Source organism: Oryctolagus cuniculus, chromosome 4 (genome assembly GCF_051225735.1).
Source record: "Oryctolagus cuniculus isolate XC-2025 breed Fujian yellow rabbit chromosome 4, ASM5122573v1, whole genome shotgun sequence".
NCBI lineage: Eukaryota > Metazoa > Chordata > Mammalia > Lagomorpha > Leporidae > Oryctolagus > Oryctolagus cuniculus.
In genome coordinates, this window is record NC_142870.1 from 154,898,012 (window position 1) to 154,923,331 (window position 25,320).

Genomic DNA, 25,320 nt, shown 5'->3' on the forward strand with positions numbered 1-25,320 from the left:
AAGCAGACCTAGGGAAACACACAAAGGCAAGGATGTTCTATAGCCTTAGCTCAGATGGACACTCTAGCCACTAGGCAACCAAAAAGTAAAAATTTAAGAAAAATTTTATTTAGGAAAGCATTTTCTTATCAATTAACTAATCATCATTACTTTTTATTGCATAATTTAATCATAAGGTCTGATATGACACAACACTTCGAGAGATGAAAAGAGTACTAAAGAAACTGAAGATTTCTCTCCATGTTCAAAAACTTATACAACGGTTAAACAGACAAAATAACTTCTACAATGATAGGAGATTTGCATAAATGTAGAAAACTCTTGTCAGAGAGTAGAATAGTGGCATCAACCTTGTCCTTAGCAGCTAAGACTCCACGACTTCAAGGATGATATTGGTTGTGTATTTTGAAATAGGTGTGTAGCTGGTTTATATTAGCCACAGAATGTAGGCTTGAGTGGAAAATGAAGGTGTACAGGAAAGTGGGGTGAGAGCCCCTGACCCTGAGCACTCGCAATGAGGAGAAGCTTAGCTATGGACGAACAAGAAAGAAGCTGAGCTTGTGGTTACCCACTCATTGATAATCCTGTCTAATCACAGCCATACCAGCAGAAGGACTTCATTGTGGAGCCTGCTATTTCCAGAGACCTTCCACAAACAGGGTCTTTGGATAAATATTTTATTCTTAGAAGAAAGATTGAGCTGTAATGTATTGGAGTCCTGGTGCTTGGTGCATAGTAGCTATTCCATAAATTTGTGTTTAACATTTGAAAGTGAGTATGTCTAGGAATCAATTGCAAGAATAAATAAAATTGTTACTCATTTTGGGCTAAATTAAACATTAGCCTAGATAAAACTGATGGGCTTACCAAGAAAAATCTAAGATGTAAAGACTAATTTTCAAAACTAGTAGTATTATATAGCTATAAAATATTAAATATTTAAAATATATTTACTTAAATTATCACTGACTAATTACATTCTTGTTTGCCTATCTCAAAATGTTTTTAAATCTTTATTTACATGAAGAGCAGAAAGACATACAGCAAGAGACAGAGAGAGTTCCTTTAAGTTACTTCACTACCCAAAAGACTGCAGTAAGCCCTTGACTGGGCTGAAACCAAGAGCCAGGAACACAATCCAGGTCTCCCATGTGGGTGGCAAGTGCTCATTTATTGAGTCATCACCACTGCCTCCCAGAGTCTGCATTGGCAGGAAGCTGGGGTCAAGAGTGGAACTTGGAATAAAACTTAGGCACTCTCATGTAGGATGTGGGCATCTTAACCTCTAGACTAAATGCCCTCTTCCCCTCTCAAAAATTTTAAGGAGGACCTTATATATTAGAGCATAATTAAAAAGCTAAATTGCACAACAATATGTATCCCAGTTTGTGTATGAAGAAACTAAAGCTCAGAGTTTAAATCACTCTTTAGAGAAATGACATAAGGAAAATGAAATGTAAGCTGACAACTTTGAACAGTACATCTAAGATTAATAGTTTTATATTTATTATTTTACTTAGTGATTGTAAAAAGGGCTATGGAAGAGTTTTTCAGTCAGAGCCTCTTCTTTGTCAAATGGTGCTTGCTAGACTTTGTCCAACTAGTGTTCTTTCCACATTGATGGTAGTGATTCCATTGTCTTCCTGGATTTCTAGTGTGTGCTGTGTTCCTTTTTCCTGCCAGGATTCTATTCAATCTCTTTCATGAACTCTTCTCCCTTTCCCTGTACCTTCAGTCAATTCCTCCTGCTGGGTCCTAACCTTGGGTCTCTCCCCTTTCTCTGCTGTATCACACATTCACCACGAGTGTGATTGCATCACCACCTGTTGTCTTAACGTTAGGGGTTCCCAAAACAATATCCTCAGCCTGATTACTTCCCTAAATTCACATGTGTGAATTCAACAACGTATAGGATAGCATTCCAATGAAATGCAGCTACTTCAGATATCACAGGTGGGAAACTAATTACCTCCCCCACTAAATCACATGTTCTCTCTCTCCCTCCCCACCCCATCCCCGCTCTCCTCCCTTCCTCTCACTTTCATCACTCTCCCATCTGTAGGTTAAATCAAACTCACATTCCTCTAAGGTCTTCCTCCTAGTTCTCCCTTCTCATTCCTGCTGCTACAACTTTAGTTCTGGTCACCATCAGCTCTGGCTGCTTACCACAAGCCCAGACTTCTCTGCCTACATTCTTGGGATCCATTTACTGTGCTATAGTCTGATTTTTGTTGTTTTCATTATCATTGTTGTTTTAATAAAGTGACATCTGGGGCCAGTGCCGCGGCTCATTTGGCTAATCCTCCGCCTGCAGCACCGGCACCCCGGGTTCTAGTCCCAGTTGGGGCACTGGATTCTGTCTCGGTTGCTCCTCTTCCAGTCCAGCTCTCTGCTGTGGCCTGGGAGTGCAGTGGAGGATGGCCCAAGTGCTTGGGCCCTGCACCCACATGGGAGACCAGGAGGAAGCACCTGGCTCCTGGCTTCATATTGGCACTGGCCATAGTGGCCATTTGAGAGGTGAACCAACGGAAGGAAGACCTTTCTCTCTGTCTCTCTCTCTAACTCTGCCTGTCAAAAAAAATAAAAAAATAAAAATAAAATTAAAGTGACATCTGAGCATGTTACATCTGTTCTGAAAAACTCTCAGTCATTTCCTATTCTTGAGCTTTAAATAAATGCATATGTGTGTCTCTACCCTCTTCCTCTTTACCTTGCTAACTCTTATCCACTCATTAGGACACAGTTCACTGTTATCTTCTACCTGTCTGTTTCAAGCCTCACCTGCTATAGCTGTGTCATTTATTCATTCTTGGTGTTCTTAGAGCACTCATCACATGATTTTATAATGTCCTATTAAAATCACCCATATCCCCTACTAACCCTTACTGTCTTTGAATGTATGAACAGAGCATTATCCATCTTTGTACTCTGAGAATCTAACCAATCCATGTACATTGACATGCTCAATAATTGCTAGTTGAGTAAATATAAGAAGGGAAATCAGCAGCAGTTTAATTTTACTGAAGTAGAGATTGAACTCTAGGAAAGGTAATAAATTTCCCAATGGAAGCACTGCAACTTAGTGGGAGAGTCGGAATTAGGACCCAGTTATATTTTATTTTAAAGCCAGTGATTATCCTAGTGGATTATGACATTTTACCTTATTCCTACATTTAGTTGAACTAAAATTACCATTTTAAGGAATAAAATACAAAGGATGTGTAAATATTTTAAAAGTTCTAATTTTGTGTCCACAGCATGAGTAGTAGTGTGGTTTCCACAGAAATCAATAACTTTTGTTGTATTCCTCTGGGGAAACCTCAAGCTTTTTAATTTCCACTGGATAACCTGAAAAGTACAGTGAGACAGGTGGTAACACTCAAAGTGCACTGGAGTGAAACAAACAACTAGAAAACCAAGCAAGAAGTAGTTCTCATTCACTTTGTTGTGAAACAAATAATGAAGAAAATCACTGATTCTTTCATTTAACAATATAAAAATTTATGCTATGGATACACGCTCAAGGCATGAAATTAGATTGATAACCATAGAGTAGGTGCATGGAGACAGATAGAATGTTCCTTGCTATGTAAGAATTAACAGATATTAAAGTCTAGGGTGTGGGGGCTGACACTGTAGCACAGCTGGTTCAGCCACTGTCTACAATGCCAGCCTCCCATTCTGAAGTGCATATTTCAGTCCCAGATGCTCCACTTCTGACTCAATGCCCTGCTAATGAACTGGGAAGTCAGTAGATGATGGTGCAAATAGTTGGGCCCCTGCCACCCATGTGGGAGACTCAGGTGGAGTTCCAGGCTCCTGGCATCATCAGCCCCAGCCATTGTGGCCATTTGGGGAGGGATCCATTAGATGGAATATCTCTCTCTCTCTTTTTCTTTCTGTCCCTCTCTCTGTCACTGTAAATAAACAATTTTTTGGCCGGCGCCGCAGCTCACTAGGCTAATCCTCCGCCTAGCGGCGCCGGCACACCGGGTTCTAGTCCCGGTTGGGGCGCCGGATTCTGTCCCGGTTGCCCCTCTTCCAGGCCAGCCCTCTGCTGTGGCCAGGGAGTGCAGTGGAGGATGGCCCAGGTGCTTGGGCCCTGCACCCCATGGGAGACCAGGAAAAGCACCTGGCTCCTGGCTCCTGCCATCAGATCAGCGCGGTGCGCCGGCCGCAGCGCGCGGGCCGTGGCGGCCATCGGAGGGTGAACCAACGGCAAAGGAAGACCTTTCTCTCTGTCTCTCTCTCTCTCACTGTCCACTCTGCCTGTCAAAAAAAAAAAATAAATAAATAAACAATTTTTTAAAAGTCTAGAGTGTAATGAAAGTCTAGAATATATTATATCCCTTTGATGTAAGGTTAATGGTTCCCAAAACTATACCCTGAGCCTGATTACTTCCCTAAATTCACATGTGTGAATTCAACAACCTATAGGATAGCATTCCAATGAAATGCAGCTACTTCAGATATCACAGGTGGGAAACTCATTACCTTCCCCACTAAATCACATGTTCTCTCTCTCCCTTCCCCTCTCCCCCACCCCATTTGCTGTTCCCCCTTCCCAGGAGAAACTATGGGGAGGTTAACAGCTGTAGCAGTTAGCAGGGTTTTTTTGTTGTTGTTGTAAATTGTATTGTAGCAGGCAAAGTTGTAGCATGCAATGCTGGCATCTGACATAGATGCCATCTCATGTCCTGGCTGTTCCACTTCCAACCCAGCTCCCAGATAATGGCCTATGAAAAGCAGCAGAAGATGGCCCAAGTGTTTGGGGCCCTACCACCTATCTGGGAGACCTGGAGGAAACCCCTGGCTCCTGAATTTTGTCTGGCCCAGCCCTGGCTGTTTCAGCCACCTGGGGAGTACATCAGTGGATGTACAATATCTCTATGTTTCTAACTCTGACTTTCAAATAAATAAATAAACCCTTAAAAATAGTGAAAACAAAAGATATCAGTGGTAAGGAGGCAGATGAGCATATAGTATTTCATGTTTGTGATGCTGAAACATGTCTCCTCTATATAGTGCACAATCACATCAGGATTCATACAAACATACACACATACCTGCACCCACATATTTTCAGTTCCTGATCAGACCATTGGTTGGATTTGTGCACATTTATTGGGGAGGTGAAGATAGATGACCACCTTCAAGTAATCTGGATGTGTTCTGAGAGACTTAAAGTCCAAGGATGGCTAGACAATAAAAGGTTTATGTCTATCCTGAATTACCATACCTTCTTTATCTGAAATTCAAAGATGTCTCTCTCTCTCTTCTTTCTTTCTTTCTTTCTTTCTTTCTTTCTTTCTTTCTTTCTTTCTTTCTTTCTTTCTTTCTTTCTTTCTTTCTTTCTCTCTCTCTCTCTCTGTGTGTGTATCACACTAACTGATCCTGTTAATACCCTGGCATTTACAAGCAACATCAGGAGTTTCAACACACAGGAATGGCTATAGCAATGATGTTTGCTGAGTTGATACTGATCAGTATTTCTCTAGATATTGCAAAGGGAACACTACTAGGAAGGCTGCCATCTTTGGTAAAAGCTGGAGAATTAGGTGACTCCCTTGTTCATAATGATGAAAGGACGTGTTTTGACTGGCCTGTTGAAACCAATCACCAAAATACTAATCTCACAGGGCTAGGAATTGTTAAAATCCACATGGAAGAAATAAGGCAGTGGATTTTATTTTGTGTATTAATGTCAATAAGACATTTTAACAAGAGTTATAACCATAATTCAATGGTTTATGAGATACAGGAATTTATTTATCTTTAATTTCATGTTCTGCTGTTCTGTAGAGTGTATTAAAGGCTGATACAGAGAAGGTTTTGTGTGTGTGTGTGTGTGTGTGTAGGGGGGTTCTCTTGGGCAATCATTTGGGGACTGCTAATTGCTATACAATTTTAAGCAGTGGCTTCTATAGTTACTCCATCCATCTGTATTTAAACCAACAGAAACAAAAGCTAATGAGCAGAGAAGAGAAACTGTGCACAATTTTATGAGCAGATCACAAAATTTGCACACATTACTTTCATTGCTAGGGCCTATTCCTGTGACCATCATGGCTTTAAGGGGGCTGGAGATTATCATCCCTGCTACAATCTGTTTATTCGGGAAAAGGAAGAGTGTGAGCTTGGTGGACAGCTATTTTTTTGCCACTGTTTCTCACATTACATACTAATGTTGCCCTACAGTATTTTAAGATTAAAGGAAGGATGGAAAAGAAAAGCGAGAGAAATTTTAAATATTAAAGATAATTTCCCCATCATTCAACTCAAAGAGAATATGGGGTACGTTGTGAGATAGATGATCATACCATATGTTATCAGGATACTCTCTACTCAACAACTCTGAGGAAGAATTAATAAAATATGGACACTATTTTGCTTTTCAACTTGCTTTCTGGTTTCAGTGCCCTGGATGATAGCACAACTAGAGCAAAGAAACACTTTGTGCCCCAACTCTGGCTTTGTTGCTTAATCCTACTAATACATTACTGGAATCAGATGGGTTTGACTTAATATAATTGTATTTTTATCTTATTGGTATCTTATTGATATATTATTATAGATATATTAGATGGGTGTGATTTAATATACTTGAATTTTTCATCTTATTGATATCTTATTGATATATTATATATATTATAGGTATATATTGATATTAGATATTAAATAGATATATTATTGATATATTATTATAGATTGAATTATTAAACCTACAATTATAAGTGCACTTCCAGTCATAACACAAAAATGTGAACATTTTCTACTGACCACATTCGTAAAAAAACACGAAATATGTGAAAAACTATATTTCTCTTAATTGAGTATGGTTCTTTTATTTCAAATAATCAGTGTTTTCTTCTGTTTCATTTTTAATGGAATGCTTTCTATTTGTGAAAATATACTTAAATTTGGCCTCAAAAGTCAAATATATTAATCATAATTTAAATGATCTTCAGCATCCTTGGAAATAGCTTGGACATATCTGTTTCTGACTGTGCTGGGGAAGTGGAAAAACTGGTATCTGACAAATAAGCAATTGGAACACATTACAGAGACCATAAACAGATCTACACGTACATAATCACCTGATTTATGACTAAAATGGAACTGCAATGCTTTAGGGAAATGATATTTTCACTAATGGTGTTGCATCAATTTGATATCCATCTGGAAAACATAAATTTTGATTCTTGCTCCACACCATGTACAAAATCAATTGCAGGTAATTTATAGACAAAATGGGATAGTTACATAATCAAACTCTTAGAAGACTTCAAAGTGAAAGATTTTAATGATATTGGAGATTTTCATAGACAAATGTCATGAATCAGACTTTCATGAAAGAAGATATATAAATAAATGTGCAGTCAATTAATTTGTGTTTAATGTCATTAAACATTAGGAAAATGAGAATAATTTCATAACTAACAATAGCTAAAATTCATAAAAAGGAAAAACTTAGAAATTACCAAGGATTGTGAAAGATATGGAACATCTGAAATTTCATACTGTGTATATAAGAATGTGAAACAGTACCATCTTTTTGCTAATCTCTATTAAAGTGAAATATAAATAGACTTGATGATTCAGTAATTGGATTCATGTCAATCAATAGACAGATTAAGTTTGTCAAAACTCTGTAATCAAGTTAAATGTGCTTATATCCAGACTTTCAGTAAGTTTAGAATTAATCATTATTTGTGTTAAAAATGTCTCCACAAATCCAAAGTTCAAGTTCCAGTTTGGAACTTGATTTTAATACATAATTAAAAAGTGATTAACTTATGGAGAACCAAAATAGGTAGTCTTAATGCATGCTAGTGTTCACCTTACATGGAAATCTTTGATATGGTAAACATATATGATGTCAATGTAATGCGAATAATTAATAATATAGCCAAGTGGAAAATTTTGATAGAGATCTACTGGGAGTGTCTACCATGTCTTTTGACCCACCAGCATGTATACAAGATGCTGCTAACTATGTATCTAAAGGTGGAATGATCTCAGGAAATAAAAACATGGAAGCCCATAATTATTAGGGAAAGAAGTGCTTCATTTGGATACCTTTTCTACCATTGAATGTCAAAGGCTCTGTAAAGAACAAAGAGCATGGATACAGCTGCAGTTTTGCTTTTTTTGTTTGTTTGTTTTGTTTTGTTTTTGACAGGCAGAGTGGACAGTGAGAGAGAGAGACAGAGAGAAAGGTCTTCCTTTGCCGCTGGTTCACCCTCCAATGGCCGCCATGGCCGGCGCGCTGCAGCTGGCACACCGCACTGATCCAATGGCAGGAGCCAGGTGTTTCTCCTGGTCTCCCATGGGGTGCAGGACCCAAGGACTTGGGCCATCCTCCACTGCACTCCCAGGCCACAGCAGAGAGCTAGCCTGGAAGAGGGGCAACGGGGACAGAATCCGGCGCCCTGACCAGGACTAGAACCTGGTGTGCCCGCGCCGCAAGGCGGAGGATTAGCCTAGTGAGCCGCGGCGCTGGCCCAGCTGCAGTTCTTTTACAGTGGTTAAGTAAATTGAAAATGTGATATAGCTATACTTGGCTCTTCTAATTAGAATATGTTCAGTTTATTAGGAGTAAATATATATTTAAAACAATAACATTTTGGAATTCAAGTTAGTAGAAGTTCATTTCAGTAAATAGTAACAGCATTTTAAAAGAATCTAACTTACTAAGGCTGAATGACTAGAAAGAGGCAGTTCTCAATGCATTACTAGAATTATACTCCCAACAAATTGACAAAACTTTTACAGCCTGGTATCATCAAATGTGGAGTAACAAGAATGCTGAAAACATTGCTGCATGGTAGTGTGCATGTTTGCTAATATCTCCCATATTGAACGGTGTGTCTGGGGCAGTAAATTTAATTCTAAGAATTTTACATGAAAAAGGACAGTGATCAACTACAAGAGGGGCTTTCTTTCCGTTTTATTTATTACATTAAAATTTGAAAATCCCTTTTCAAAATAAAGATCAATGAGAAAGCTCAGGTGTAAAATGAATAAAGTCCCACTTGGGAAGAGGAAACGGTGGGTGGAGGAGGAGACTGCTAACACCCAAGCCGTTTATCCCATGAGATTTGTTTTGAAAACCAACAAACTAGAGAATATCATCAGGGCAATCAGGAAAAACATACTAGCAAGAGACAGTCAAAAGCAATGAAGATCTGTCAATTTGTGAAACTTGTTGACTAATCTTGAATATTTATGGAAAAGGATTTGGGGTGGGAAAAGGCAGTATGTTACATTTGTTGCCAGGAACAAAACTGACCAAAGGGAGGGAGTTACAAAGAGGAATGCAACTATTGGAAGAAAGGAAGAACTACTTAAAAATGAACATGTCCAATTGATATGCCACTCACAGAGCGGAGGGCTCAGTGTTACTGGAAGCACTCACTGGATGGCTGACCATATTCTTAACAAAGTTGAAATGATAGGATTCCTCCCTTAGTATAGACAAGAGGCTGGAGGACTTCTAAGTCACTTCACTTAGGTATGGGTCTAGGTGAAGTTAATCTGGTTGACTATGAGTCCACCACAATGCCATTGCCCCACCGATGTAAAACTGAAGCCAATCCAACCATCAACCATGCCTCAACCTGCTTTGTCGCCCCTCTTCAGCCTCACCTTCTCTTCCAAATGAAGTTGTTCTTTCATTCTGTCATTGGGTCCACCTCTTTCTCTTCCATGTCTTTCACTTTAAGGTAAGTGAAAAGGACAAATGATGACAAGATGAGCAAGGACTGAGTGATTAGAAAATCTAGATTCACTAATACTGGCAATCACTAGCAATCATTCTTAGGATCATTATTTTTCAGGCCTCTTTTTTAATCACCTCTCTATTCATTTGGCCTGCAACTTCTAGCTCAAATTTGCTATGACTGCATACTGTGTTCAAAGCAGCATCTCACAAGTAATGAAAAGAGAATTTCTTTAGAATATTGGTTGGCAACTGGTTTAGTTAAATATCTCTCCACCCACGCTATAATACATTAATTAATTTTTAAAGAAAAGGCTAAATTGAGATATTAATTATTTGTATGTGGTACATATGCTCTTGTGCACATCATTATAGCTTAATTTGCTTTTTAGCAAATAAGGCAATATGATTTTAAAATTTTTCCCATCTGGTATGCATGCTAATAAAGAAAAAAAGTCTAATTTATGCCATATCGAATTTAACTTGTGGGTTCTTTTTTTTTGGTACTTCTAATTACACAGTTCTTGAGGAAATTGCAGCAGAAAAAAATGCAGTTAGTCTCATTGCTTTTTAGTGTGGATGAGAAATGAAACATTCATTTTTTAGAAGTCTTAACAATATGAAAACAGAATAAGCACACAGTTATCTTCCTATTATTTGTCTTATTTTGAATCACGCTGTGTAAAACTGAAATACAATGAGGCAAATTGATGATCCTCCAAAGTAATTAGAAAAATCAGAACTGAATTACATTCTACTTCATTTTGGTGGAGTATATTATGATCAGTTTTCTGCAGATTTGAGAAACCATATAGAGTGTGTATGGTAATTCTGTATTGCCGTCAAATACTCATTACACACGATACCAATACTATGTGTCTCAATGGATGGTTTCAGCACACACAAGTACAAAGATACATTAAGATTTCTAGGTGATGAACCCTTTTGAATTAATTTACTATGAATGTTGAAATATTGTTCTTGATCAAAGCTGTGTGTGTGTGGTTTATGCTTATGAACATTAATAATCAATGGAATCAAGACACTTTACATATAAAATCTGGGTATTACTGAATTCGCTTCCATGAGGTTTTCAAGATGAGGTTGACTGATGATTTCTTCATGTCTCAGAGTGAAAGTGTAACTGCTGCCCTTCAGGTGGGTTGTGGATGTCTGGAGAAGACCACATTCATGCTACAAGGTTTGACGGAGTCACTGATCTCATTAGTCAAACACAAAAATCTTACAGGAAGAGAGACTTCCATGAGGGGAAGAGTGGCAGAGGCCACTGCTTGGGCAGCCGCACTTCACTCTGATTCTTTCACCATGGACACCAGATCTAGAAAGTTCTTTTCTTCTTCATCACCATCTTATTTTATCCTGTGGTTCCCTCACTCTTGCATCTCATCCCTTCTGTTTAAGGGAATATTTACAAACGTGGTTCACAAACAACATCACCACATCCTTTTCAGTAGACAGGTGTTTTAACAGAGTGATTTCCCAGCTATCTCTGAACAAAAGTGTAGACCCCATATTTCCACAAAGTTCATTTCCCTACATTTAATTCTGTTTAATTTTCTTTTTAAAAAATATTTTATTTATTTATTTATTTGAGACAGAGAGAGATGTAGACAGAGAGAGGGAGAGACAGAAAGGTCTTCCATCCACTGTTTCACTCCCCAAATGGCCATAATGGCAGGAGCCGGACTGATACAAAGCCAGGAGCCAGCAGCTTCTTCCAGGTCTCCCACATGGGTGCAGGGCCCCAAGCACTTGAGCCGCCTTCCACTACTTTCCCAGGCCGTAAGCAGAGAGCTGGATCAGAAGAGGAGCAACTGGGAAACAGAGTTTCAGAGAGTGAGAGGGAGAGGCAGAGAGAGAGAGAGAGATCTTCCATCTGCTGATTCTCTCCCCAAATGGCTGCAACAGCCAGCGCTGGAGCTTCTTTTCAGGTCTCACATGTTGGGTGCCGGGGCCCGAGCACTTGAGGCATCTTCCACTGTCTTCCCACAGCAACACTGGAAGAGGAGCAACCAGGACAACAAGAATTTGTGCCCAAATGGGATGCCAGCGCAACAGATGGAGGCTCAGCCTACTATGCCACAGCACCAACCCCAAATTATTGTACAATAATTATATCACAGTGCTGAAAATTTTGGAATTATATATATACATATTTATATAAATATAGATATATATTTATATATATAAATATATTTATATAAATATAGATATATATAGATATAGATATATTTATACTTATATAAAGATATATATCAGTATGTTTGCATATGTTTGTGTATTTCCCCTAAAAATAAATCTAAAACTATACAACTATTTTATTTTACTTTTTGAGTGTAAAAATATCCCTATTGAATATTTGATACTAACCTAGATGTACATGACACTGGTTTAGGAATCCCTCAGGCATACATAATCTCAACTGCATCAAATTACAACATTTTAATTACAGAAGCATATGACTCTTCATATATTCTTTGTTTTATCACTATTATATTGATGGCTAAAGCTCTGCCATAGCACTGAGACTTGCTTTTAAAGACAGATACTATATGTTTGATTTACAGCTGTTATATACAGAACAAAAAATGTGATCTATATGAGTGCAATTGATATCTTTTCTTAACCATATAAGAATTTTAACAAGCAAAGACCCTAGTTTAATGGGAATACAGACAACTATAAACAATAATTGAAAGGAAAATGACAGTTTCATTCATACACAGTAAATTTTAAAGTTATTTTAGAACATTAAAACTATAATAGTATAACATTCAAATGAGTGGATAAAGAAAATGTAGTATACATACACAATGGAATATTACTCAGCTATAAAAAATGAAATTCTATCATCTACAGCAAAATGAATGCAACTAGGGAACATCATGTTGAGTGAAATAATGTGGATTCAGAAAGATAAATACCACATGTTCTTCCTTGTATGTGGGAGTTACAATTTAACAACAACAATAAAGAAAACAAAAGAAAAAAGAAAGAAATGTCTGTGCACTAGTTTTACTGTGAATACAGTTTTAAAAAAAATTATTTTATACCTTTGTCTAACCAATGGTTAAGAATGTTATACTAATATAATTTTAAAATATTCAAGTATTTTAAAAATATATTTGTATATATAAATTTTTCTGTTTGTATGTAAAATTATTATATTGCATCACTTTAAGCCTAAAATTAGTATATCTCTTTTCATCTAATTTACTCAATTGAATAACAAACTGGTTTTTTAAAAGGCTGTCTAAACTAATATTCTGTAGTGACTTATCCAAGAAAATACTTATTCTATTCAGAAGTCTGAACTTCTATTTTGTTCTTCAGTCGGTCACGTAATTCACCACAAAGCTCTATGTTTGCTTTATCAATCAGGTGCAAAGGCTATTAATTCCTTCTTCCATGCCTGGAAGTGCCTCAGGTATCTATGTGAATGGCAGCAGTGAGTTTTCTGTGAAGTTTGTGGTAGGCCTGGTGAAGTTAGTAAATATGCAAGGAACTTGTCTCCAATTTTATAACTGACATAAGGACTTGGCTCAAGTTAGATCATTCTCCGTAGACTAGAACAATTACTTTCGTTTCAGTAGACTAGAACAATTTTCTTTTGGGACCACCCAAAACTTGTTTTAAGACCTGTGATGTGACTGGTCTCTCTCTCTTTGAGGAGCCCAAACCCCCAGCACTGAAATGCATCTCAGGGGAGTTAGGTTTGGATATTGCTTTTCCAGTAACTGACTGAGGGTTTGAATCCTGTGCAATAGTTTCACCGTCTGTGTGACGTTGACCTCTCTTACACCTCAACTTCACCATCTGTAAAAGGAGATGATAAAAGTGCCAACTTCTTGGGGCTGGCGCCATGGCTCACTTGGCTAATCCTCCACCTGCGGAGCCGGCATCCCATATGGGCGCCAGTTCTAGTCCTGACTGTTCCTCTTCCAGTCCAGCTCCTGCTGTGGCCCAGGAAGGCAGTGGAGAATGGCCCAGGTGCTTGGGCCCTGCACCCGCATGGGAGACCAGGAGGAAGCACCTGGCTCCTGGCTTTGGATCGGTGCAACTCCGGCTGTAGTGGTCATTTGGGGGTGAACCAACGGAAAGAAGACCTTTCTCTCTCTCTCTCTCTCTTACTGTCTATAACTCTACCTGTCAAATAAATTTAAAAAAATAAAAAGAAAAAAAGTGCCAACTTCTTGACGTTGCTGTGAGAAAACAGAAAGACAATGATTATAAATTAGAATCATCCTAGGCTACATACAAAGAACACATGTGTTATCTATCACAATGTAGTAAAATCTGGTTTTGTCATAATTCCCATTAGCTCACCTCACAAAGCTCTAATGAGAATCAAATAACAGAATAAATGTTATATTATTTTTTAGCACTGCATATCAAATTACCACAACACTTTACTATCTTATAGCTTCTAGCTGTCAGAAATCCAGATACGGTTAGCCAGGCTCTTCTGAGACTCAGACTAAAATCAAGGTATCAGCTGAAGCACCTTGCTCTCTGGACTTCTAGGTCTTTCTCCAAGCCCACATGGTTTTTGGAGGAATTTATTTCCTTGTGTTTGTAGGACCACTGGCTCCATTTTCTCACAAGATGTCAGCCAGAGGTTGCCCTTAGCTGTTCCCAGTCGTGTGGCTCTGCCCATAAGATGGCATTTGCTTTCTTTCAATCCCCTGTCACCAGCCAAAGAAAACTCTCTACTTTTAAAGCGCTTGCTTGTTTGGATCAGGACCCCCAAGATGACCTGTCTTTTGCCATGTAATGCAATCTGATCACAATTTAATATCTCAATATGTTCACATGTTCCATCTTCGCAAAAGAGATCATATGAGGTTCTCGGGAGTAATTTTAGAATTATGCCATCCACAAATGTGAACATGATGTGAAAAATAAAAATGATTCATAAGAAGAGAGTATTATTATGAAAGATTTTTATTGTCATCACCGTCCTTATTACAATATCAACAAATAATGTTGTACAATACTGTTTACCTATTTTCAATGCTTTACCTTAGCGGTATGGAGGACTCTCACTTATCTGATAATTATGCATTTCAGAGGTCAGCCCTGGTTTCATTTAACACTTCGAATACCTTGTCTGGTTGGCTGAGATACTTATTTCCATATTGCTCTGTAAATAACTGAAACGTGGCATTCCCTCAAAATAAAGTTCCACGGAGAGATCTATTTCTGATGGAGTCACCCGTCCGTGAAATGCTCACCAGTCACCAGTCCATGAAATGCTCAAAAATTATCACCCTTATGTGATCGCATATGTGCGTCAATCCTGAAATTCCCTGTGGCCTGGTTGTACTCAATCTTGAAACAAATTAAGGAAAATGACTTAATGATATTTAACACAGGAGCTAAGATGGGAGACTCAGAGATTTTTATTCATTAGCGTGGGAGTGAGCTTAAGGCAACCCATTTGGCTGTGGCTGTCATTTGATGGGCACTCATTGAAACAACTCAACAAATATATAATAAAAGAATAATGTAGGGCACAGTTGAAAATATTTACATTTTTCATCAAAATAAAATGGGAAATTTTAACAGAAATCCAAAAAATACTCCTGATGTCCTGTTAGCAGGAGTACCTTCATAGCAGAGGTCAATTCCGTATCCACATAAAGATTGGCACTCTTTTTTTTTTTACATAAAATTAAGTAGAATTTCATAAAGTTATGAATGCAGGCTATAGATTATATCTATGTTCAAGATAATCTCTGCCATTGTTGGCAATATGACCTTGGATGAGTTGTGTTTTTTTACTTAAATTTAGCTTCTACCTTTTAGCATAGGATTAATATAACAGTATTTCAAAAAAGTTGTGAAAGATCAAATTAAAGGATAAATTTATGGGGTGAGCACTTGACCTAGCATTTAAGATGTCAGGCAGCATGCCTGCATCCCATATTGAGTGCCTGGTTTCAAGTCCCAGCTCCACTACCTGTTTAAACTTCCTGCTGATGTTCACTGTGGGAGGTTGGATCTCTATCTGCCGTGTGGGAGACCTGGATTTGTTTCCTATCTCCCAGCTTCAGCCTCTCCAAGTCCTAGGCATTGCAAGCATTTAGGGATGGAATAAGCAGATAGGAAATCTCTGTCTGTCTCTATTTGTCAGACTTTTGAATTTAAAAAGCACATTACCAACACCAAACAAAAATTTACTGTGATTCAAAAATTTTTGAAACCCATGCAAGTGAGTGGGTCCTCAAAAGATTCATGAAAAATGCCTTTTATGAAAAAAATTATTCACGCTTTTTAAATTCAATTTTTGTACCAAAATAAACTAATTTCTTTTTTAATGCTCTATTATTTATTTATTTTCATCTACTTGAATGGCAAAGCAATGAGAGAGAGAGAGAGAGAGAGAGAGAGAGAGAATCTTCCATCCACTGGGTCCCTCTCTAAATGTCTGCAACAGCCAGGGTTGGCCCAGGTGGAAGACAGGAGCCTGGGATTCCATCTGGGTCTCCCATGTATGTGGCAGGGGCCTGAGCACTGGAGCTATCATCTGCTGCCTCCTAGAGTGCATTAACAGGAAACCAGCCAGGAAGAGGAGTAAACAACTTGAACTAGAAGCCAGATCTTAAGTGATGGCTTAACCCATTGTGCCACAGTGCCCACTCTGAAACTTACTCTTTAATTTTATTTTTTAAAGAATTTTTTGAAATACTTTTGTACTATCTACTTCAGAACTGTGAGGATTAAGTGAGATAAGCTATTCTAACCTCATAGAGCAATGTGTGATACATACTGAGCATTTAGTAAGTGATGACTAGTATTTTCATTGCTATGATTATTTATTTAAATGGTAGTAAAGCATGATATTATGTCTGGATCATACTAAGTGCTCAGAAACATAACTTTCTTCTCTTTTCCCCTATATTTGTTTGAGGAGTTTAACTGGATCTCTGAAAGAGGGTCCTTCAAGATTATCAATCTGAAATAGCCAGACATTACCATTTACTTAATTTTATAAAATTTCTTCTTCCCTTTCTCCTTGCCTCCTTGCCTTCTTTTCTGTCTTCCACCTTCCCGTTTTATTCTTTCCTTCCTTTATCTTCTCCTTCTTTTCCTTTTCTTCCTCCATCCTTTTTCCTCAAGCAGATATTATTTTAAATTTCCGAACAACTTACGTCAGCAAATCTGGCCAAGTGATCTTTGAAGCAAGATCAATTTGCATCCACTATGTCACAACTTGGTTCATCATCGATTTAATCGCCGCCCTGCCTTTCGATCTCCTATATGCTTTCAACGTCACAGTGGTGAGTAGAGAGCTCCCTTCCACCTCACCTTCAAGTTTGGTTTTATTCTTGTGCTTATTTTTACAGGTTTTAAATGTTGATGGCAATTTGTGATGCCAGGCTTTTTTGTGTACTTTCCCATTTCCATTTATATAAATAGCCAGAAACAGAATGTACAAAAAGCCTGAATTTGTCCTAAAAAGCCTAACTGTCCAAATAAATTTTTCGGTAAGGAAAATATCTGTAGAAATGTAAGCATTACTTTGTATTTCCTAGACATATATTTGCCTCAAGAGTTTGATGGGGAGCTTGAACAAGTTTTTTTTCTCCTTTTATGACCTACTTCTAAATATTTAATTATCCATTTGGCAAAACCAACCAAAAACTGGTGGAGATAAGAAGGAATGCTAAAATTAAAATAAAGGAACTAAACCACAATTTATAAGTCCCTGTAAAAATGTTGTCTAGGCAGAAGCCTAAAGGACACAATAAATAACATAAAACTTGAGAGTTCTTTTGAATTTGAGCTGTTTGCACCTACTGTAAACCCCCTGTCCTCGTGTCTCCTCACAGGGCAGAAAGTATGGGTACCTGTGGTCGTAACTGTCTTTACTGTTTAGTACTTGATGTTCTTAAAAGTATAATGTGCTTCGTATGTAGATTTTTTAGGGAGGACCATTATTGAACCATTAATGCAATTTTCTACTAGAAAACATTAGCACATAAAAATTTACTACAGAGTAGCTTACATTTAACAAGTTTTCTATTCAGTTGACAATCCCTGTATGGAATCATATACTTTAAAAAAAAAAAGATTTATTTATTTGAACAGCAGAATTACAGAGAGGCAGAGGCAGAGAGATTTTCCATCCGCTGTTTCACTCTCCAAATGACTGAAACGGCCAGAGCTGTGCTGATCTGAAGTCAGGAATCAGGAGCTTCTTCCGGGTCTCCCATGTAGATGCAGTGGCCCAGAGACTTGGGCCATCTTCCACTGCATTTCCAGGCCATAGCGGAGAGCTGGATCGGAAATGGAGCAGCCGGGTCTTGAACTGGAGTTCAAATGAGATGCAGGCCTTGCAAGTGTCAGCTTTACCAGCTATACCATAGTGCAGCCCTCAGAAATCATATTCTTTCTTAAGAATTCAAAAGTATAGTTTTCAACATTAATCAAAGTGATCACTGTTCAAATAGTTATTTTTTACTTCAAAAATGAACATAGAATTAACCCTGACTCTTTAATACAGACTTGTACAATTTGTTAATTGTCTCTATAATGGTATTTTTCTTTTCTTGTTCTTTTTTTTATGTTGGGAGATTAAGAGTGTCAACATCTTTAAGAGATTTATAACTCAGCTAAGATGAAAGCTCCCGGGAAAAATCTTGCACACAAGATCAATCAGTGCTACAGTGAATAATTATCCAGGCTTTCCAAGTACTTTTTAACATTGAATTTGTCTAGATAAGTGTACTGTAATGAAAGTATAATGACTTTAAAACATGGCTTTTCTAAGATTACAAAGAAATCTAAAACTATATAATTCACAAAATGTTAAAATAAGCTTTCTAAATTCCCCTGGCAAAATTGTTAAAGGAGGATAGAATTCTTGTTTAAATTAATTGGCTACCTTGCAATTAAATCCTAATAAAATTTTTGTATTCCATTTTTCTTTGGGTACTGACAAATTAGATAATTTTGAACTAATATATGTATCAAATAATTAGATTGTAAATGTATAATAAAAACATGTAATATACAAGGGGACTTTCAGAAGATAAGTTTATTGGTGTTGTGGTGCAGTGGGCAATGTTGGGATACCATATCTGAATGCCAGTTTGAGTCCCACCTGTTCTAATGTGCCTGGGAGAGCAGGAGAGGATGGCCCAAGAGGTTGGGCCCCCGGCACCCACATACTTAGTAGATCTGCATGGAGCTTTGTACTCCTGGCTTCTTCCTATACTAGGCCTGACCCATTGTGGCCATTTAGGGAGTGAACCAACAGATGGAAGTGCACTTTCTCTCTCTCTGCCGCTCTCTCTCTGTCACTCTCCTTTTCAAATAAATAAATAATCTTTAAAACCAGATTAGTTACTGTTGTGCAAGAAACCTGAAGTCTATGCATATTTTTTACATAATATGCCTTTTCATTAGTGGTTTTTTTTTAATTTTTTTTTTATTATTTTTGACAGGTAGAGTGGACAGTGAGAGAGAGACAGAGAGAGAAAGGTCTTCCTTTGCCGTTGGTTCACCCTCCAATGGCCGCGCTGATCCGATGGCAGGAGCCAGGATCCAGGTGCTTTTCCTGGTCTCCCATGGGGTGCAGGGCCCAAGCACCTGGGCCATCCTCCACTGCACTCCCTGGCCATAGCAGAGAGCTGGCCTGGAAGAGGGGCAACGGGGACAGAATCCGGCGCCCCGACCGGGACTAGAACCCGGTGTGCCGGCGCCGCAAGGTGGAGGATTAGCCTAGTGAGCCGTGGCGCCGGCCCTTCATTAGTGTTTTGAATATTATATATCATTAACATGCTTTGATATGTTTTAAATACTTGTACGCTTTCACTGGACTCCTGCTCCATTTTTCATCATTTAAATTGTTTATAAAGAATGCCAGTTATAGATCAACATCCAGGTCAGAAAGAAAAGAGAAAAAAGGAATCTCTCTTATCAATGATTTTTTTTCCTGCTTTTCAAGGAACTGGATAATTTGTCATATATAGCAAAATGGAAGGAACTGGCAGTCATTGTATTAAGTGAAATAAGCCAGAAACAGGAAAACAAATACCACGTGCTTTCTCTCTTGTGGAGAAGCTTTAAGAAGTGAATCAGAGTCTGGGAAAGGTGAGGCAGGGATGGAAGGAATTTGGAAAATAGTCACCAAAACAGCTGGACAGAAGAAGTGAGTTCTAATGTTCCCCAACACAGGGGGATGACTGTAATGTACAATAATACGTTTATAAAGAACTGGAAGAGAGACTGCTGAAGTCTCAAAACATAAAGAAATGAAAAGGAAACTTGAATGCTAGTTACCCTGATTTGATCAGACTGCACTGTATAGATGTGTTGAAATATCACACTGTCCCATGAATATGTATGATTATTGCATGTTAATCAAAAAATTTTAAATTCATCTATAATATGAAAGAAATGGGCCTGCACTGTGGCTCACTAGGCTAATTCTCCGCCTTGCAGCGCCAGCACACCGGGTTCTAGTCCCGGTCGGGGCGCCAGATTCTGTCCCGGTTGCCCCTCTTCCAGGCCAGCCCTCTGCTGTGGCCAGGGAGTGCAGTGGAGGATGGCCCAAGTGCTTGGGCCCTGCACCCCATGGGAGACCAGGAGAAGCACCTGGCTCCTGCCATCGGATCAGTGTGGTGCGCCGGCCACAGCACGCCGGCCGCGGCGGCCATTGGAGGGTGAACCAGCGGCAAAGGAAGACCTTTCTCTCTGTCTCTCTCTCACTGTCCACTCTGCCTGTCATAAAATAAAATAAAATAAAATAAAATAAAATAAAATAAAAGAATAAAAAAATGAAAGAAATGAAGAAAGACTAGGCATATGATCATTCAAATAATTTACACATGTGAGGTTGGCAATGTGGTATAGCGGGATCAGCTCCTTCTTGGTTTGCCCACATCCAGTAATAGAGTGCCTGGGTTCAAAACCTTGCTCTCTTCCAATCTAACTCCTGGCTAATATGTTTCTGGGAGGCAGCAGATGATGGCCCACATTCTTTGGTCCCTGCCATCCACATGGGAGACCATGATCAAGTTCTTGGCTCCTGGTTTTATCCTGGCCTAACCCAAGTTGTTTTTTGGGGAGGGAACTGATAGATGTATGATCGTTCTCTCTCTTGCTCGCTCTCGCTCTTGCTCTCTCTCCCTCTCCCCCCATTATTCTGTCTTTCAAATAAATTAACAACTATTAGCACATAAATTTATTATCTTCCTTTAAGAAACTGGGCAGGGGGGCCAGCGCCGTGGCTCTCTTGCTTAATCCTCCGCCTGTTGCGCGGGCATCCCATATGGGCACTGGTTCTAGTCCCGGTTGCTCCTCTTCCAGTCCAGCTCTCTGCTGTGGCCCGGGAAGGCAGTAGAGGATAGCTCAAGTGCTTGGGCCCCTGCACCGGCATGGGAGACCAGGAGGAATCACCTGGCTCCTGGCTTCAGATCAGTGCAGCGCCAGCCGTAGCAACCATTTGGGGGGTGAACCAACGGAAGGAAGACCTTTCTCTCTGTCTCTCTCTATCACTGTCTATAACTCTGTCAAATTAAAAAAAAAAAAAAAAACTGGCCAGAATGAAACATTCTGTTTGAACAGAAAAGCTCATTCAAAGTGTTACATTTCCTTCGTGGGAGAATGGATGTTACTGTGAATAACTTATTAGTTATGTTATATTGCAAATAGTTAAAAATGAAGAGAAAGAAATAAATAAGCTACCAAAGGTATCTGTCTTCCAGATCTAACGAGTGCCCCATTATGGAATCCATAGATGGCATTCAACAATGTAAAATAGCCACAGAAATGTATTTTTTGCATGCTTTGGCTTTAGCTCTACTCATAATTGTACATAGAAATTTTTTTAAATACAGTGAACGCATTTATTTATTGAACCCTCTCATGGCTGTCACTGTGAAAGGCACTAATAAGAAATGAAATTGTGAATTCAGTTATAGAAAGTATGATGGAGTAAAAAGAGAAGGTATGCATCTCAATGTTCTCATTCACCATGTGAATCAAAATAACATCAAAACAGGCCTAAACTGGGTGTAAAAACTACCCTGGCTTTCTGAACTAAGGAGGTAACATAAAATGCTTTGCTGAGAACCTGACATCTAGGAAGACCTCAGTGTCACTCTCTGCTCTCTCCTTTTCCTCCTCCACCGCCCCTCCCTGCGCCTTCTTCTCATCCTGTTGGCCATCAGAAGTGGTCACATCCACTTGGTAAAAAGGGAAAATGCCAGGTGGTTACTTCCCCTTTCGACAAGTATCTTTTAATTTTAATCAGTGACAAATTCTGGACAACAACCTAAAAGTAAAAATAATCTCTTCCCTTTTTTCAGATTGTGTATTTCTATTTAAACCAAATATGCCTCTTTCTGCTATTCTTCGAGGGCCCAAATTCCCATTTGTGGTAGTAAGCTGTTGGCTGTGATGGGAGTAAGCATCATTTAAAGAATAAATAAATAAGCTGAGACCAAAAAAGCCCCAGCACTGCCTCATCTTGAACATCCAGATTCACGCCCCTTGTCTTTGCAAATGACTTTGGTTGTTTTGTAAGGGCTGTTCCATTCTCCTCACAATATCCTCTTTCTGGTCAGAGGAAACAGGAAGATGACCTCAGTGAGTACATCCGGATGTCTTCCTCCAGTTGGGACTTTTGTTGCAGATTTCATTTCTCTTCTGCAGTTGTCACCTGCAGATCAAATTCATCCAACTATTAAATAAACACTATTCCAGCAATTCCTCTAACGAACACAGCAGAGATTGCCAAATCTTGGCATGTGAACACACAACTTACCAGTAGCCTGAGAAAGGGTCGATGAGAACTTGACTGTGAGAAAAAGAAAAGTAAAACCTGATACAGAAGAAGGAAAAAAATAAAAAAAATAAATAAATAAAGTAACTCAGACAGCTGGCAAGTCCCACCAGTGCCTTCAAGCTTTTTTTATATATATTTCTGTGCAGAAGAGTTCACGAGATTAAAACGCTGCACAATGTTGTGGAGTATCTATTTTTGGCTGAGTTTGCAATGCTTCTTACCTTGATAATTTATCCACTCCCTCATCTAACAAATGCTAATTGAACACTTACTGTGTGTCAAGCACTATTTTAGTTTTTTTTTTCCCCCCCTTTGGAATTAAGGGAAAATGGTTAGCAGAGCAAGGAATCAGAAGTCAACTAACTTGGACTAATTACAAAGCAAACTCCCAAAAGGCTTATGATTATGTTCTGTAAGGGAGAGATTATAATTAGTGACAGCCAACTAATCACCTCTTTCCCCTCTGTGGTGCCCTCAAAGAAATTAGATAAGATCAAGGAATTTCTCAAACTCTATTTCCATATTAGTTAGTTTCTTGTGTTTTCTATTTTGGAATGCTTTCTCAGGTTCTTTGAGGATGTGGAGTGTGTGTTTTATGCACCACTTATTAATAATGACATTGACAATCCTGTGGACACCAATGGCTCACATTGTTCAATTAGGTCACAGGAAGAAACAAAATAAACCCTCAGAAACAAGTCCATTGCTTTAATGAAAGCAAAGGCAAGATGTAGATTTTCCAAAATGATTGTTCCGTTTGTTTTTCATGTTTATTTGAGAGAGAGTTTCAGGCACATGTTTTCTTTGTCCATTGATAGTGTTATAAGGAAGAAAGTGTAGTTCATGAGGCAGGAAGTGTTACTGGTGCTTGCAAGCAGAACTTACTGATTTTATGGATCTACTTTTAAAAAATGGTGTGGGTGTTTGGCATGGTGTTTAAGTCACTGCATAGAATAATGGGGTTCAAGTGCTGGATCTAGCTTTCTTATGATGCATCACCTGGAGTCAGCAGGTGATGGCTCGAGTAGTCAGGTCCCTGCCACCCTTGTGGGAGGCCTGCATTGAGTTCCAGGCTCTTGATCTTGGCCTGGCCCAGCCCCAGCTATTAAGGACATTTGGGAAGCGAACAAGGATAGAAGAGGTGTTTCTGTCTCTTTCTCCATCTCTTTGCTTTTCAAATAAATAAAATAAACAAATAAAAAATTTTAAGCTACGTTTGTTACCTGTTTCTATGTATTTATTTCAACCTGTGTTAATTATTGTTATAAAGCAACTACCTTATGGAAGAAAGTGGATGTAGGACTGAAAGAAAATGAGTGCAATCGGGTGAAGACATAGTTCAGTCTTGATACCCTGATGTGATTCAGCTTGAATCAGAATATATACAATTTTATGCAGTCAGAATTGTCTGGAAAAAGAGATACATCTTAGCTAAGAAAAGTAAGTTTTTCCTCTAGGAAATTAAATGATCTTCTTTATGCCATCCTTTATCTTACACTCTTTTTCCTATCACTCCCAGATATATTCTGTTAGAAACAAAGAAGCATGCATAAAAAACCCCCGCAGTATTGAAAGCATGTTTATACCTAATTCCAAGAACTCTCCAGAGTGGCTGTAAGTGAACAAGAATGTCATGGCTTGAATTTAACACATGTGCCAAGTTGTGCTGCTGTCTCCTGTCATAGGTGTCTCTCGTGCATCTCCTAAAGACTGTGCGGCTGCTACGCCTTCTGCGTCTCCTGCAGAAACTGGACCGTTATTCCCAACACAGCACTGTCGTCTTGACTCTGCTCATGTCTGTGTTTGCGCTGCTTGCACACTGGATGGCGTGCATCTGGTATGTCATTGGGAAAATGGAGCGGGAAGACAACAGCCTTCTCAAGTGGGAAGTTGGTAAGGTTCACACCTGTTGCACCTGTTTGCCCCTGTTGTACCTACTCATAACTGCTGCGTTTTCTATTAAGTTGAAAAGGTAGCTTGTCCAGAACTTTGATGAGGAGAAGAATTAGTCTAGAAATACATTCCTTCTTATTTTCAAACTGTATTACCTGTTTTCTTAAGTCTATGTTACAAATGATTTCTTCCAAAAGTTTTCTGGAAAAAAAGTAACCCCTGTTTTTCAAAGACTGATGGCTTAAATTTTCAAGCCAAAGTAACTGTTCAGAATGACCAGCAAGACTGTGGCAATGTGTGAATAAGTTATATGTGATCTTATCTTGACCCACACTGATACAGAGCTACTAACAGTAAATCAAGAGGCAGATGGTCTGCATTATGTCTATAATATTTTAAAAATCACAATAAAACTGTCACTTTTATTAGAAAGGGTGTGTAAATAGAAAAGAATCCCCATCATTCTTTCCTTTCAAAAGAGAGAGAACTGTCAGAATGACACATTAAGCTTACTTTCAAAATTTGTGAGCATAGGAAAGACTGCATATTTATAAATATAATTTGTAAAAATTTGATGTCCCCATAAAATGTGAGGCCCAAGTATTGCATAATGCTGCATAAATGAATCTGAAGCATTTATGCACATGAATACATTTTGAAACTTATGTTAACCACAGGAAATTTATAGAAAGTGAAAAATCTCAAGACCATAACCCTCCATCCTAAAATACCTGCATTCTCCTCTTAGACTTATCCTTAGACTTATCCTTTATAGAACTGTTAGAGTACCCTATGAAGGAATTTTTTTTCCTTAATCTGACATTTAAACAAAAGAATCTGCTTCTTCGCTGGCTAGAAAACTCTTCACTTATCTTCTCCACCAAAA

General features: G+C 38.6%; 1 protein-coding gene across 1 annotated transcript in view; it reads left to right on the forward strand.

Moving 5' to 3' along the window:
* Window positions 1-25,320, forward strand: part of KCNH8 (potassium voltage-gated channel subfamily H member 8) — a 449,001-nt gene that overhangs the window by 256,852 nt on the left and 166,829 nt on the right. The window contains exons 6-7 of the mRNA XM_002716200.6: window positions 16,868-17,025; window positions 24,227-24,434. Of these exons, the coding sequence (XP_002716246.1) occupies window positions 16,868-17,025; window positions 24,227-24,434 (366 nt within the window). The remainder of the gene's footprint in view (window positions 1-16,867; window positions 17,026-24,226; window positions 24,435-25,320) is intronic.